Here is a 14,927-nt window from a genome sequence, read left to right on the forward strand (position 1 = left end):
TTCTCATCAACACTCTCCCTCTGGACTCACACCCTGGAGCTATTGCCTGGAAGAGATGTTAAAGGAGCAGGCAGAACTCTCTCCTGTTTCGTTGCCTTTGGTGTACCTTATGACCCCACTTGTGAATTTGCTTATCCCCAACATCTTTTCCAAAAAGGGTGTAGGGCAATGTATGTGTACACTGTATGTATATTTCTACTCCACAAATGGAAAGATATCATCTATTAAACATAAGGCTACTTGGGGCATTTCCTCCACCTTGAGAGACCATCTGCCACCCTGGTGCATTGCTCAGATTGCCTAGCCCATGCAAGAGGAGCCCACGCACAGATGCACAGAGACATTTGGAGACTGGATATCATCTTTAATTAATAATGCCACAGCCCAATGTCTTTTTTGTTGCTGTAGCAAATTGTGATTGTGTGTGTGTATGTGTGTTCCTGAACAGATGAAGGGCCAGAAGAGACTCCCAAGCAGGTCTCAGCCAACAACTTTGTCGAGCAGCAACTGGAAAACAGTCTCCATAAAGGCACAGAGACCAGACTTCTGCCTCCTATGGCATTGAGCCTCTCTCCTGGGCCACCTTTCGTGCATTGAGGGCAAGGCTGAGGCCTGTACCAGCCCAGATTAAAGGACTTCTAAGCATAGGCCAGCCTCCAGCTCCCAGTACTCACTGCCTCTGACCAGGGATGCCCTGGGTAGAGTATAGACTTCCAGGCAGAGGTGGACAACCTGCTCTGACCTTGGTCCCGTGTCACACTGGGGCAGCACCACAATGGCCCAGCCCTGGCAGAAAATCCAGAGCTACTGGAGCCACTTGATTGATTACTTTCAGAGATCATCAGGATGTAGCACAGGCCGTTTTTGGGGTCAGCTGGAGAAGGCCAGACTCAGCTTGTGGGGGCCACAGGAAGTTGTTTCCAACCCAAACCTAAGAGCCTGCCCTCTTGCCATCTCCATTCTTCAATTCCTCAAATGCCCAGTACGTCCACAGCCCAGGCATCGCAGCGTAGAGTCAGCGTGACAGTGGGTTGCAAGATAACCATGAGAGACCTGGGCTGAACTGGACCTGCAGCCATATGCCAGCCTGAAGCCAGCCCTCTCCCCCATGGTCAATGCCAGCTAGAGCTCTCTGAAGCCAGATGGGACCACCCACAGGCAAGGCAGCAAGTTCTTGGCCTAGTGCAGAGAGAGAAAACCAAACTGGCTCCACTGTCCCATCTCCACCTGCTCTGTGCCTTAGGAAGGCAAGGAGCCCAAGTCCCCAGGACGGCGGTATCAGCTGTTGGGGAAGCACCGTTGTCCAGGTGAGGCCTCGGGCCGGAAGCTATGTTTGTTCAGGGGGCTTGGGTAGTAGGTAGTCGTGTACACATTGGTCTGCTGCAATGGGTAGAAGTTGGCTCTGTCATCAGGGATCAAGTTATTCTTGTTCAGGGTCTGTGGGAAGAAGAAGGAACCAGAGAAAGGGGTGAGGGAACATACAGGGGAAGGGAACAAGTCAGGGCAAGGAGTCCAGAAGCCAGTCGAGAAAGCACACTCAGACTGCGGATCCAGTGCTCTGTTCACACCACCACTGCCCAGTTCCACCCAGCTGAGGGCCAGAACCCCTGCACTCTTCACCCTGCCCTCTTCTTCTACAGGAAGGCTCCCACCTTGAACTCCATGGGTGTGTACTTTTCATTCTTCGGCGTGCCTCCACCCTTGTAGTGCAAGTGGTTGGGGGTGGCAGGATGGACCAGTGTGGACTCCTGGGACTGACGCTGGCAGTGCTGGCAAGACAGGTACACTGCCAGGGTCAGGAGCCCAGAGCCCAAGAAGCAGGAGACGCCCGTGGCTACCAGGTGGATGAGATTGAACCCTGGGGGAAGAGAGGCAGGTAGTAAGATAAGGGCCACTGTGAAGAGGATAGACTCCTGCCTTCCTCCCTGGGAGCGAGGCTCTGAGGCATCCTGGAAAGGGCTCTGAGGCTACAGCCAAAGGAAACGGGGAGGTTGGGGAGGCTGTCACTGGAGACCTCTTTCACAAGGCACCCTGTGGCTCAAGTCAGAGGTGGCAACCAGAGGGTCTAGAGTCAGATGACAGGATACAGACCGATCATGGCCTCCTAGCTGGGGGGGCATGGAGGGAACTGCCCAGACCACCCTACACACCATCTCAAAGCAGTGGGGACCCCAACAAAGCTTGGCTGTCTGGAGCAGAATGTGGAAAGAGTCCAGACTTTGGAGTGGGGTGCTGGAGGGCTGGGAGGACCACAGCATGAGGTAGGGCCGGTTTCTTTTACCTGCACAGTCGGTGGCATCCTCCATGCTGGAAGCTGGCAGGATGACTGCAGGAAGACCAGTGGACAGGGTGTCAGGGGCAGAGACGAGAGGAGTGGGGGACCCTGCAGGGTAGGCATAACCCTGGGAGGATCCCTAGGTCAACGCCCAGCTGTACCACTGGGCGTGGAGCCTTCATTCCCCTCCCTCTCTCCCCAGACCCCACCTCTGAGAAGGGCTAGCCCATCCACTGGATGAGGAGGGCCCAAACGCCAAATGTATGCATGGAGGCAAATATGGGAGTTCTCTTTCCACATCTCCTTCCCACCTATATGTTTCATCCTGTGCCCCCCACTCCCCACCAGGACACAAGCTTCAGAAGGAGAAGGAAGTTGGGAGTGCAGGCTGGGAAGGGTTGCTGTGCTGGTGCTGGCAGGGGGACCCACCAGGAATCTCGCTGTAGGGGCAGGGGCGGCTCTGGCTGCTGTTTCCAGCACAGGCGCTGGGCCCTGGGAGGAGCTCCTCACAGTGCCGGCTTCGGCTCTGGGCTCCGTCCTCAGTGCACGTACTCCACTCAGACCAGGGCGACCAGCCTTCTGGGGGTTGTGGGTAGGATAAGGTTAACTGCCCAGGGACTCCCTGGTGGGGATCAGAGGGCTCCATGGCATTTCCCAGCCCTGGCGGGATGTGCCTCGTACCTGGGCAGGCCTGTGTGGCACATAGTGCCTCCTCCGTGTGCAGCCCGAGACAGATGTCCTCACCTGGGGAGGGTGCAGGGCTGGTGCAGGAACGTGTGCGTTGATAGTGACCACCACCACAGGAAGCTGAGCATGGAGACCATGAGGTCCAGCAGGACCACGCACCCCGAACTGCAAGTGGACAGGGTGTGTGAGGCGCTGTAGGGGCAGGCAGGGCCCAAGACGGTCTTCCACCCCATACCAGGCCAGGCCGCTCTGCCCTGAGCCACAGTAACCTCAACATCCACCTGATCCACCCGCCACCCAACAATCCACTGTTAGGGAGTGCCCCCACCCCATGAGGCAGGTGAGGGAAACGCCGGAAGCAGCAGAGACACCCTGAGGGAGACAGACCGACTCCACCTCCAATCAAACTTCTTACCTGTCTAACTCATTAAGAAAAGTGAAAAAAAAAAAAAAAAAAAAAAAAAAAAGGAACAGGGAGGATAAGTTGAGGCCCTACCCCACCGGAGTAGCCATTGCATCTATGGCCGGGGCAGAAATTTGCTCTGGGGGTCCCTAGCACAGAGTTGTCAGGGAGAAGGAGTCACCTAGGCATGGGGGCTCCTGGGTAGGCCTGGGGCGGGGGAGGGGGACCTCCAGGATAACAGGGTTTCCCTGGGCCAAGGATTCCTTCCGTGCAGCGTTACCTGGGCAAGCCTGGGGGTTGCAGTCCTGGTACTCGGCAGCATCGCCCACGCAGGGCAGGCCCCCATTGCGGGGCTCCGGGTTAGTGCATGTTCTCTTACGGACGCGGAAGCCTAGCTCGCAGTCCCGGGAGCAGGACGACCACGGGCCCCAGGCGGCCCAGCCCCCGCTCATCGTGTGCGGGGAGATGCTCCCGCTGCGCAGGAGGTCCTCCACCAGGGCTGCGGAGGGGCTAAGCCTCAGCGACTGGGCGCCCGGCCACCCCGACCCCGGCCTGGGCCTCCCGCCCACCACCTCACCGCGCCGGGGCTGGGAGGGAGGAAGGAGTGGGGCGCTGGGGGGATACCGTCGGTGTCGCAGGCTCCGGAGCCGTTCGCGGGGCAGGTCCTCGTCTCGGTCCTTCTCCTGCCGAACTGCAGGCCATGCGGGTCGGCCAGGGGCGCGCGGCAAGTGAAGCGGAACCGCTGTTCCTGCCGCGCCCCGCCCTGCGTTACGTTCACGGGCAGCCACGGCGTCCACGGCGTATTGCGCCGCACTTCGGGGCAGCCCTCGGGGTTGCACGTCTTGAACTCCTGCGGGTGGCGAAGAGGTGATTTTAGAGCCCCGCGGCCTCCGGGCCCGCCCTCCCCTCGGCCCCAGTCTCCCTCGCCGCGCCCCTGGCCCACGGCCCCGACCCTCACCACGCCGCAGCCCAGGCAGGAGTTGCCGTTCTCGCAGGCCCGACGCCGCGACTGCACGCCGCCTCCACAGTTGCTGCTGCACTTGCTCCAGGAGCCCCAGGAAGCCCAGAAGATGGGCACCGGGCAAGGCGTGTTCTCGTTACAGAACCTGGGGTCGGGGGAGAGGCGTCAGTCCAAGGAGGGGGACCCCCTTCCCTGACAAGAGATCCCTGGGAATGCAAGACCGGAAAGGACGAGAGTCCCCGGAATCACGAGGTGAATCCAGGCCGCTTTCTGGGGGGCCGGGAAAGTCTGGGACCTCAGAGCAAGCGTGTTCTCCCTCACCGCTCCTCCCGGCTCTTGCCCACGCAGATGCGGCCCCCGTGGCGTGGAGCAGGGTTGCTGCAACTTCGCTGGCGGACCTGGAAGCCGATGCCACAGGACGTGCTGCACAGCGCCCACGATGACCACGGGGTCCACGCCCCATTCCTGGCAGGGTGGGAGGGGACAGAGACAGATGCCCCTCTGAGCCCTAGCTTCTTAGATCTAGTCTATCTCTGGGCCAATGTATTTTCTATTGCTGTCAGAAAGAGCTGGACAGTGACATAGAAATATCTTCTCCTAAACAGGTCATCTCAGGCAGACTCGCTTATCCATCCATTCATTTATTCCTCCTTCAGACATGTATTGAGAGCCTTCTTCTATATATTAGGCTGTGCTCAGGACTAAGGACGTAGAGATAGGACATGGCCCCTACTCACAGAGGACAAAAGGGCAGACTTTAGAGAAGAAGGTCTTAGTCCCCTTTCCAATCTGCAGACTCCCTTTCAGCCTTCCTGGCTGGTCACAATCCTTGCACTGAAACCCACACTCTGTCCCCTGTACTACACTGCATATGCTTTGCTCCAGCCTCAGACACTGCGCACTCATGCCTACTCTGACTCCAGTTTTCAAATCTGGGCTCTACCACTTGCTGGCTGTGAAAACCTGGGCAAGTTACCAGAACTTTCTGTGCCTCATAGTACTCTTAATTTTAAAGTAAGGATAATGATTGTATTCCTACCCCCATGAGGTTGCTGTGAGGGCTGGCTACATTAATGATGTGTATGAAATAGTTGTTTTAAGAGTGTCCAAGGCTGGGTGTGGTGGCTCATACCTATAATCCCAGAGCTTTGGGAGGCTGAGGTGGGAGGAACACTTGAAGCCAGGAGTTCGAGACCAACCTAGACAATATAGCGAGACTCCTGTTTCTACAAAAATTTTTTAAAAATTAGCTGGGTGTGGTGTGGGCACCTGTAGTCTCAGCTAAGCAGGAGGTTGAGGCAGGAAATTAGTGAGCCATGATCACAGCACTTCACTCCAGCCAGGTCAACAGAGTGAGATGCTGTCTCAAAAAAAAAAAAAAAAAGTGCCTAAAATTATGCCTCAGTTATTTTATGGAGTCGCCAGGTACCAGGCACTGTGAAAGCTCTGTATATACCTCATCTCATTTAACTCTCTCAACAACTCTTGGGTGGGTACTATTACCCTCACTGAGAGAAACTCAGAGTGGTTAGGTGGCTAGGCCACGGCCACACCTCCAGACAGTGGCAATCCGGGATTGGCACCAGGTTTGCTTGACTTGCCACCATCCCATGCTGTCCCTCATGTTTGGGATGAGACTTACTGAGGCTCACCTTTTTCTGGGAGTGACCTCCATGTCTGCCCAGCATTCCTCTTTGCATCAAGAGCCACCAAGAGATAGAAACTTATCTCTCATTAGCGTGGAAACTCCCTCAGGGCTCAGGTTTCCTGCCTCAGATATTAGCCACCTCTCCAGTCCCCAACACAGCCCTGAAGTGGTTTCTGTCCCTTAGTGCAAACACCTGAGTGAGGGGGCCCCATTTCCCTAGTTCTCCCCACCCTGGTCCAAGGCAGATACCATGCAAGTCCTGTCCTCACATACCTAGAGCAGTTGGCGATGTGGATGGCTGGCCCCAGGCAGTCAAGGCCCCCACAGCGGGGTCGAGGGGAGTCGCAGGATCGAACTCGACACAAGCAAGAGCCTGAGTTGTCCCCATCTAAGTGCTCACATGGTTGCCATGGTGACCAAGGGCCAAAGCCCCCATCCCGTGTCACATTCCGCACCTGCAGACACGCATGGGGGACAGTAACCCTATTACCCAAGGCAAGGGCAGGGAAGTCACAAGATCTCAGGGGATTGGGGGAATATTGGTGGGGAGTCATAGCCTGAATTGAAGGAGGGGTCTGAGATGGGAAGACACAAAGGGATTCTCACAGGACAGGCGGTGATGTTCTGGGTCCAGAGGCTCATGTTGGAGCTGTCCTCGAGCGTGCTGCAACGTTGCTGCTTCCCGTCCCAGCCACAGTACGGGTCCCGGGCCCCCAGGCATGCCCTGCCAGACAGACGTCCTGGAACTCAAGCCCACTGGCTTCCCAGCCTCACCTGTATCTCAGGAACACACCTGAACACTCCCCTCTGGGCACCACTTTCCATCCATTTGTCTTCCATGATAATAATGAAGTTCACACTGCTTTACTGTGTGTAAGGCATCATTTTAAGCACTTTATAAGCATGAATTAATTTAAATTCAGCACCCCAATGAAGTAGGTACTGTTAATATCCCCATGTTATCTGGGGGAAACCCAGTGACCTGACCCAGGACTAAAACCCTCATCCTCCAGAGACTGCACATTTAAAAGAGACAGCACTGCTTTCCCCAAATATGGGTGCCCCATACTCCTCACCCACAGCCACAGGGGCAGATGTGGTTAACAGGAACCCAAAGAGGAAGTGCCTCCCTGACACATGCTATGATCATAGAGTCATAAAACATTATAGATGGAAAAAGCCTTACAGATGGTTTAATCCAGCCATTCTCAACCCTGGCTGCACATTAGAATCACCTGAGGAGTTTTCAAAACATACCAATACCCGAGCCCACCCCAATCAACACTCTCTGGGGGCGAAGTCGTGTTTAAAAGCTCCCTGGGTGATTCTAATGGGAGTCAGGCTGAGAACCACTGGGATCCCCTACACAGCCTTTTCATTGTACAAAGGCAAAGGGTTAAGTATTTTCCTGAGATCACACAGATCAGAGGTGGTGGAGCTGGGTCCAGACCTAAGCTTTTGACCACGCTTTTCCCCTCATACTTCTGCTTCCCATGGGAGGTTGTGTCTGATTTCACACACTGAATATGAGCCCATCCCTCAAAACACAGCACAGGATCAGCAGACACCTGGATACTGTCCATGGTCACCTGGAGCACCCACATGCTTGTGCTGCTTAGTGGGAGGAATCAGAGTCCAGTGCTTTAGCATCGTGAGAATGAGCTCAAGCTGTAGGAGGTCACATCCTAGTTCTCAGTTCCTCAACCCCGAGGGCTGGTCTCTCTACAGTGGCCCCAGAATGATACTGGTTCACACACTGTTGCATGCCCCAAATGCCTCCACTTCTCATAGTCCAGAGCTCCTTTCTTCCTTTTCTCCTTTTGATGTCTTCGTGTCATTTTTTAACAGAAAAATCTAACCTCCACTAGTAGGACTCCAAAGGGGAGAAAAAGTCTATGGCAATTATGGAATCAGGCTTTGCTATCCATTGCTAAGTACAGAGAGTATCCAATCCTGGTGCCAAAAGGAGGGTCCCTCCAACACTCAGCCCACTGCCAATCCTAGAGGATACCTCAATCCCTCTGGCTCCTGTCCCCAGCTTCCACCCCATTCTGAGCCAGTCTGCTGAAGAGGGTCTGGAGAGAGCACTAAGCAGGGACTCAGAAATTGGAGACTGGAAAACAGAAGAGGCTTTGGAGAAGGAGGTACTGGACTACAAAGAAGATGGAGCCTGGTGGGGAGTTTCACACCATTCTGTGAGTTTGCAGAGGGATCATCCCATTGGACAAAGGGAACAAAGATGCCTAGGGTTAAAGAGATATACCAAAAACAAACAAACAAGAAAAGAGCTAAGAGTTGCGCTTTTGGCTCCTCAGGGGTAGAATTTTTCTTATCTCTTGAAGCTTCAGGGAGAGTCACCTGTCAGGTGAATTCTTAACTTTCAGTGAGTTCAGTAGATCCTGTCAGGCCCCAGAGAAAAACGAGGTTAATTATACAAAGAAGGGGGGGCTTCTCCTTGTCACCAAAGGAGGGCAAAGAAGACAGTACTATCCGCTGCTCGGGGCCAACCCATGGCCTCATATAAGCGAGGCAATCATGGGAGTCCGGTGAGTACTCTCTGGCCCACCCAGGAATCCAGAATACCCAACTGTTGCTCAGGAATCTGTTTCCAGTTTATTCACTCAAGGACAATTTTGGTAAATTATACAAGATAAATGTGGTCATATTTTCATCTGAGATCAATAGTTTGATTTGAGGGTGTTTTATCAGCAGAGTCCATCAAACTGGACATCATTGGACTGCATGCAACACATGTACACAAGTAGTCCCAGCAACCGTGGTTTTGAGACTCTGCTTGCTGGCTGACATTGGGATCAAGAGGACTGCTAGCAAATTCAACCAATGAGAACTCAGTAAAGCCCACTCCTGAATTTATTTCCTTCAGCCCTCAAAAAGGGGTATCAATCTCTAGAGGCAGGGGATGTGGAATTTAAAAGTGACACAAATAAACTGGAAAAAAGAATTAGCCATAGCTAGTGACAATAATAATAAACAATATTCTATCCATCAAAAAAACTAATGTCTGCCAGCAGAGAAAATGGGTAAGAGCAGAAAACCTGAATCAGCCTATATAAGACAAATGCAGAAGATTCTGGAGAAACGCAATTTGCCTCTTGCTCCTTCTTCCATCTAGAGCCTAACCAGTTGTACAGCAGGAGTTCCCAGTCTTGACTGCAAATTAGGATATCCTGGGCACCCTTTAAAAAGTGTAAGCAAACAAAACAAAAAGCCCACCCACCTGTAGTTTGGCTTTTTGGACTGGAATAGGCCCAGGCACTGGAATCTTCTAAATACTCCCCCGCCCCAGGTAACTCTGCAGAGTACCCATGGTCAAGAACTGCTATGCCAGGGGCCACTTTTGTCAAGATTCCCAAGCCAAGAGATGAAGTGTCTTGTCTTTCCAAACCATGGCAGAATAGGAAAGAAGAAAAACATGGAGTAGATGCTGGCTCCAGCCTCCTTTCTCCAAGCCCTCTCACCCCTTCAGCTTCCCCTGCCCTCAATTAAGTCCCAGAGAAGAGGATACCAGATTCTCCATGGACACGCTTGCCCTGCACCTTCCCTGGCAGCCTGAGGGGACGCTTGAGACTTCTTGGGGGCAGTGCCCGAGCTCTCTTCTTGTGAATAAAAGGGATAACTGCCTCCTCGGCTCAAGTGGAACCACATTTGCTGCTTTTGGCCAAAGGCCACTTCAAAGCTTACAGAGCAGGGAACGCTCTTAGGAAAAATGAAAGCTCCAAGGATAAGAGACTTAGAGTGTGTCTCTGACTGTAGAAATGGGTGGCAGTTTAGAGTTCTTTTCATAAAGGAGCCATCAGACCAATAATATATCACCATGTCTTTCTTTTTTTTTTTTTCCTTTTTTTACTGCAGTGTCTCAAGCAGCCATTACAAAAAGGAACAGGTTCATTCCGTGGGCTCGCGGGACAGATGGATGGTGGAAGTTGCAGGCAGGTGAATTCCTGCACTGTTTCACAGTGGGAGCTGTCCAGGGTGGAAAAGGTATCTCTGGAGCTTGTGAGCAAAAAATAGCTGAGAGTGGGCCTTCCCTGCGCTCATGGGGCAGCCAGGGGAGATCTGTGAGTGAGTTGGGGGTAGAGGATCCCTCTCAAAGGCAGGGTGAAAGGCATGCTGGAAGGAGGAAAGGGGTGGTTCATGCATAAAACACCCGCTTTGCAGAGCCAGTCAGCAGTTTATTCCCCAGCCTCCTCCTCATGGGAACACTGGTCTCTCTCTGGCCAGGCCAGGTCTTCGTGGTGCCCCATGGGGCTGAGATTCTCCTGAGTGAAAAGAGGCAGTTGGAGATAAGCCCCTGGATCCTGGACAGAGGAGAGAGCCTGAAGAGGCCTCTGCTTACCCACCCTCATCTTCCTGCCAGTTTTGGAAGGCATGAGGGAAAAAGCATGAAATGTCTATCCTAGGACACAGTAAAATCTTGTGACAACACATCCCACAACAGTACAAATTCTAATATACTGTGGCAATTGGCTCCCAGACTCCTGGAGTGCACAGCTTGGTGACTGTGTGTACTTGCTGTAGCCATTTTACTAATCTTCTGATAATGTGACCTTGCATTTCATACTTTTTGGATTCACCTATAGTTTTTTAGCAGGGTTTTCACTATACACATCAAGGGCTTCTATCCCAAAGTCAGGAAACCAAACAGGATGAAAGCACCAAACTCCAAACTGATCTCTTTCTGCCTTGCTCCAGGGCAGGAGTGCAACAGGCACACTATGCAACCTCCCCAGCCCCTCTCTGCAGAATGTAAGCACAGGCCTCCCTAGCACACCCCACTGGAGTTGAGCATCCCAGCGCCTTTCCTTCCTCCCATCCACTACAGGCCCCGTTCCTTCAGATCTGGCTTAGAGTCATACTAGCCCACCTGGCATCCACTTGCTACATGACAATGCTGTTCACCACTGTCTGGTTGATCTTTTCACACAGCCTGTGACTGCACTCCACTGCTCTAGGACCACTCCAGTGCTCACAGCCACAGGATTCAAGTCAAAATCCTCCCTTGGCCTTCTCAGTTGGCCTCAATCTAGTTTCCAGTGCCATTCCCATGTTTCTCCTGCACCAAACTCCTCTCAAGCCAAACAATCAGTCAACTGAAGGATCAGTCATGTATGGAAGGCCACGTTGTACCTTGGGCTGGGTGGGACTCGCTGGTGGAGTATAAAAAATACTGGGCCACTGGGTTTGCCTTTAAGGATTTACAACCTCTCGGAGAACAAGCCATATGTGAAAACCTGTGATTCATTGCCAAGTTGTCCTGTCTATATTCAGCAAGACTCCAGAGGGCCTAGGAGGCTGGAGGGCTCCTAAATGCATTTGGGGAGATGAAAAAGTAATAAAGATACCAGTTACCACCTGTGATTCACTGGACTGGGCACTTCATGAGTACCAGTCCCAATCCTTACAACTCTGCCTGCATTAAACATCATTTGTTCCATCAAATGTCTCCCCGTTTTCCTGATGAGAGAGCCGAAGCTCAAAAAGATTCAGTTGTTCAAGATCATATAGTTAGTAGATGATGGAGCTGAGATGGAGCCCCAGGTGTATCTGGTTCCACCACTGGAGTCCTTCCCGCCATACCCGACCATGTCTCCCCACATGTCTGATACAGGCCGAGGTTCTCTTCCCATCCAGATATCTGGAGATCTGAGGGAAGCCAGTGTTTGGGGACTATTTCTCTTGCCTTCTCTCACACCAACAGTCTTACAAAGTGCCCAGAATATGGTAGGGCTTAGTAAGTGTGTGGTGTCTTGTTGATGGAGCCCTGTGTTGGGGCTGAAGGGAGCTGGAGTGTCTGCCCTGAGACCCCCCATTCCTTGGCTGCATCACCAAAACCCACAGCTCCTCCTGGCCCCACGGGCCTCTGCCCAGCTCCTAGCACACCCCACTGGAGCTGAAGAACAGCCCTGTATCATGGATACCATTTGTCTTCCGAATCTTGAGGACAGATGGCATAGCCAGGACTCTCAGTTGCAAAGGCCACAGAAGCTTGCATGGCTGTGGTGATGCCAGCTTCTGAGTATCATGAAAATGAGGCGATGCAGCCTGGGAGAGCCTCGGGTGGTAGGAGTCTGGGCTACATTTCCATTTGGCTTTGGAATAGGCTTTGATTTCCCCCTTAAACACTGATGCCACAGTTGTCAAATCTGTGAGTCCACTTGAAGCGATGGTATGAAGAACCAAGTTCAGAAGCAGTGCGAAGCCAGGGCAACTCCTCCACGTGGCGCCTCACCCCTGCCACGCCTACAGCAGCCCTTTTTACCTCTTCTAAGGAAGGAAGGAAGAGGAGCAAAAACGTGGGGCTGACTCATAGCACCATCTCCATCTGCCCCCATATCCGGGCAGTAAGCGCTGTGGCTTCAAACATAAAGACCTCTCTGTACTGAAGGGACTGAGAATGAATCAAGTGGGCTAGAGATGGTTGACTGACCCTAGCTATGTGTTTGACAACAGAGATAAAAACAGCCACCCACCAAAATTCCCTAAGCACACACTTCCTCCAGGTCAGTACCTGCAGGAGATTATCTCAATTAACCCTCACAAAAACCCTGCAAGATGTTTTACGAGGAGAGAACCAAGGTTCAGAGAGGTGGAGTGACTCGTCCTAAGGCACACTAGTGGAGACTGCAGGGACCGACCCCAGGTCTCCCGGGTCCAAAGCCCCGCCTCTTACGCCCCGCCTCCGCAGTGGGGGCCTCGGGAGTCGCCCCCGTCCCGGCTTACCCCTGGCTGCGGTAGGCGGCGCACCTCTCCAGTGGGACCCGCAGGACGCCGTCGCTCAGGCCCACGAAGAGCGCGCGGGCGCTGTGCAGGATGCGCAGGCTGCGCAGAGGCTCGCGGCGTCCAGGGGGCAGCACGTGCAGCTCCTCCAGGTAGCAGCCGCGGACGCTGCGGCTTGCCGTGGACAACGCCTTCAGGATGGTGCCCGACTCTGGGGGAGAGGGAGAGCCAGACCAAGGTGGCCTTGAAGGCCCCGGAAGCTTGCAGCCCTGCCCCAACCCTCAACCCACCCCCGACCCGCAGTCCAGGTTGGGCCGGGCCGGCTCACCGGTGCCAATGTAGAGTACATGGTAGAGCGTGTCTTTAGCCTGCACCAGGTCCACCACGAGGTGTGAGAAGCGCACGCTGTCCTGGGTGACACAGGGCTCGGGTGTCACCGGCTGCACGGCCTCGCTCATCAGGAAGAGGCGTTGCGCGTCCTGCAGGCTGCGCTCCGTCAGGTTCTCGTTGGGACCGGTCTCAGGCAGGGTGCCACACTGCCGCGGGGAGCCAGGTCACACGCGCCCGGCCACCGGGGCTGCAGCCATCCCCCACCGGCTCCCTCCTACTGGCAACCCAGGTGGCCGCAGCAGCGGACGCTGATTCTCCAGCATCCCCCACCCCCAGCATCCCTGCTGGGCGTCCTGCACCCTTTCTAGGGTGGGATGCCTCTTCTTTGGGAACTAAGAACAGGAGGCTGGGGAGAAGGGGAAGGAGGATCCTGCCAGGTTTGGGGAAGAGGAGGGAGGAGAGCAAAGAGGACTGGACTATCTAAAAACGGATAATTTGAGTGTGGACGAGTGTCTGGTGATTTTTATGCTGTTGCTGCAGGTGCCCCCTCCTACCTTGGGCCAAGCCCTGCTGTCCCTCTCCTGTGTCCTTGCCAGCTCAAAGCCCTTATGATTTCTAAACCAAAGCTGGAAGCCAACCACTTTTTACTGAGCGTCTCCTACATTCCAGGCATATGAACCTTCGGGCATTATCTGTGAGGTGTTATGTCTTACGGTATTATCCCTAGTTCCAGATAAGGAAAAAGAGACTGAAGGAGGTTGGATGACTTTTTTGTCCAAGGTCACAAAGAGATAGGCTAGATCGGGATCAGGATGGTAGGACTGCAAAGCTTGAGGTCTTTCCCTGCTCCATCCCATGCCCTGGGTGGGAAGCTGGGCGAACATGAAAGTCAACCATCAGCAGCGTCCTCTGCCCCCTCATTCTTTCCCCTTCTCTATCACAGGATGGGGGATGCTAACATTACCCACGGCTGGGCCCTAACCACTCCCTGACCACTTCTAGCACTGACCACTTCCAGGAATTAGTAGCCATATTGAACACACTGTGAGAAAGCTCTGGCTAACACCCCCAAATTCCAGCCAGACAGCTTGTGTAGTGCTTTCCTGGTCCTCTACACTGTGGAGAGCTGAGGTCCCACTTCCCTGCCTCCCTGGAGGTATGGACTCACATTTAGAGATGGCTCCGAGCATACTTCCTCGCACTGCCCCTCACCCACTCTCCCTTTCTCCCTCATAGTAGTACAGGCTAATACCCTCAGGGAACCATTGTGGATCCCAGAGATGGGCATGGACTGGCAGGAACAGATCTGATGTCTGTCTGTGCTAAGCAGTTGGGAATCAGCTTGTGGCTGGTAATCTGGGGGGAAGGCAGGGAAATAGGAGGAGATTCTGTACCTGGAAATTGGGGATGGGGTTGGTGATGGGGAGCCAGGCAGCCCTGGGGTTCTCCTGGTAGCGAAATGGGCCATTGAAAGCCTGGGAGATAGCACTGAGGTTGAAGGCGCAGACAGCAGAAGCCGCAATGCTGTTTCTGAAAGGCAAGAAGTGGTGGGACAAGGCCCTCCCTAAGACCTGGCACCCTCGTCATTCATATACCCCACAGCCAGCTGTCATGTCCAATTCCCAACGCTCTGTAAGCATCTCTGATGAGTCTGGTGTACCACCGGGGGGATCTCAAAGGGAGGTGATGTGGTCCTCACACTCTGGAAACCCCCTGGGAACGACCCACTGACAAGAAGCACTGGTGAATCCTTCTGTGCTACTGCCTCCCTCCCTCTCTTATTCAGCAGGAGGCTGAAATACAGTGACTTTCAAACACTGTAGTCCATGGCCCATGGTAAGAGATATATTTTACCCTACAACTCAGTATAATATGTACACATCCA

The 14,927-nt window shown here is 53.7% G+C and overlaps 1 protein-coding gene across 8 annotated transcripts in view; it reads right to left on the reverse strand.

The window, feature by feature from the left end:
• Positions 1 to 347: 347 nt before the first annotated feature.
• SEMA5B (semaphorin 5B) overlaps positions 348 to 14,927 on the reverse strand; it is a 119,754-nt gene continuing 105,174 nt past the window's right edge. For 4 of the 8 annotated variants that reach the window (XM_010370781.2, XM_030942048.1, XM_030942066.1 and 1 more), the window contains 13 exons: positions 14,437 to 14,572; positions 13,041 to 13,248; positions 12,716 to 12,923; positions 6,581 to 6,698; positions 6,248 to 6,429; positions 4,648 to 4,791; positions 3,990 to 4,471; positions 3,646 to 3,864; positions 2,957 to 3,127; positions 2,705 to 2,854; positions 2,282 to 2,326; positions 1,653 to 1,858; positions 350 to 1,437 (listed from right to left, as the gene is read on the reverse strand). In XM_010370781.2, coding sequence (XP_010369083.2) covers positions 1,279 to 1,437; positions 1,653 to 1,858; positions 2,282 to 2,326; positions 2,705 to 2,854; positions 2,957 to 3,127; positions 3,646 to 3,864; positions 3,990 to 4,471; positions 4,648 to 4,791; positions 6,248 to 6,429; positions 6,581 to 6,698; positions 12,716 to 12,923; positions 13,041 to 13,248; positions 14,437 to 14,572 — 2,428 coding nt within the window. In that variant the 3' untranslated portion in view covers positions 350 to 1,278. Of the gene's footprint in view, positions 1,438 to 1,652; positions 1,859 to 2,281; positions 2,327 to 2,704; positions 2,855 to 2,956; positions 3,128 to 3,645; positions 3,865 to 3,989; positions 4,472 to 4,647; positions 4,792 to 6,247; positions 6,430 to 6,580; positions 6,699 to 12,715; positions 12,924 to 13,040; positions 13,249 to 14,436; positions 14,573 to 14,927 lie in introns of all 8 variants that reach the window. The other 4 variants (XM_030942075.1, XM_030942083.1, XM_030942088.1 and 1 more) reach the window with 2 other exon arrangements.

Source organism: Rhinopithecus roxellana, chromosome 1, assembly GCF_007565055.1.
Source record: "Rhinopithecus roxellana isolate Shanxi Qingling chromosome 1, ASM756505v1, whole genome shotgun sequence".
NCBI classification, from domain to species: Eukaryota; Metazoa; Chordata; class Mammalia; order Primates; family Cercopithecidae; genus Rhinopithecus; species Rhinopithecus roxellana.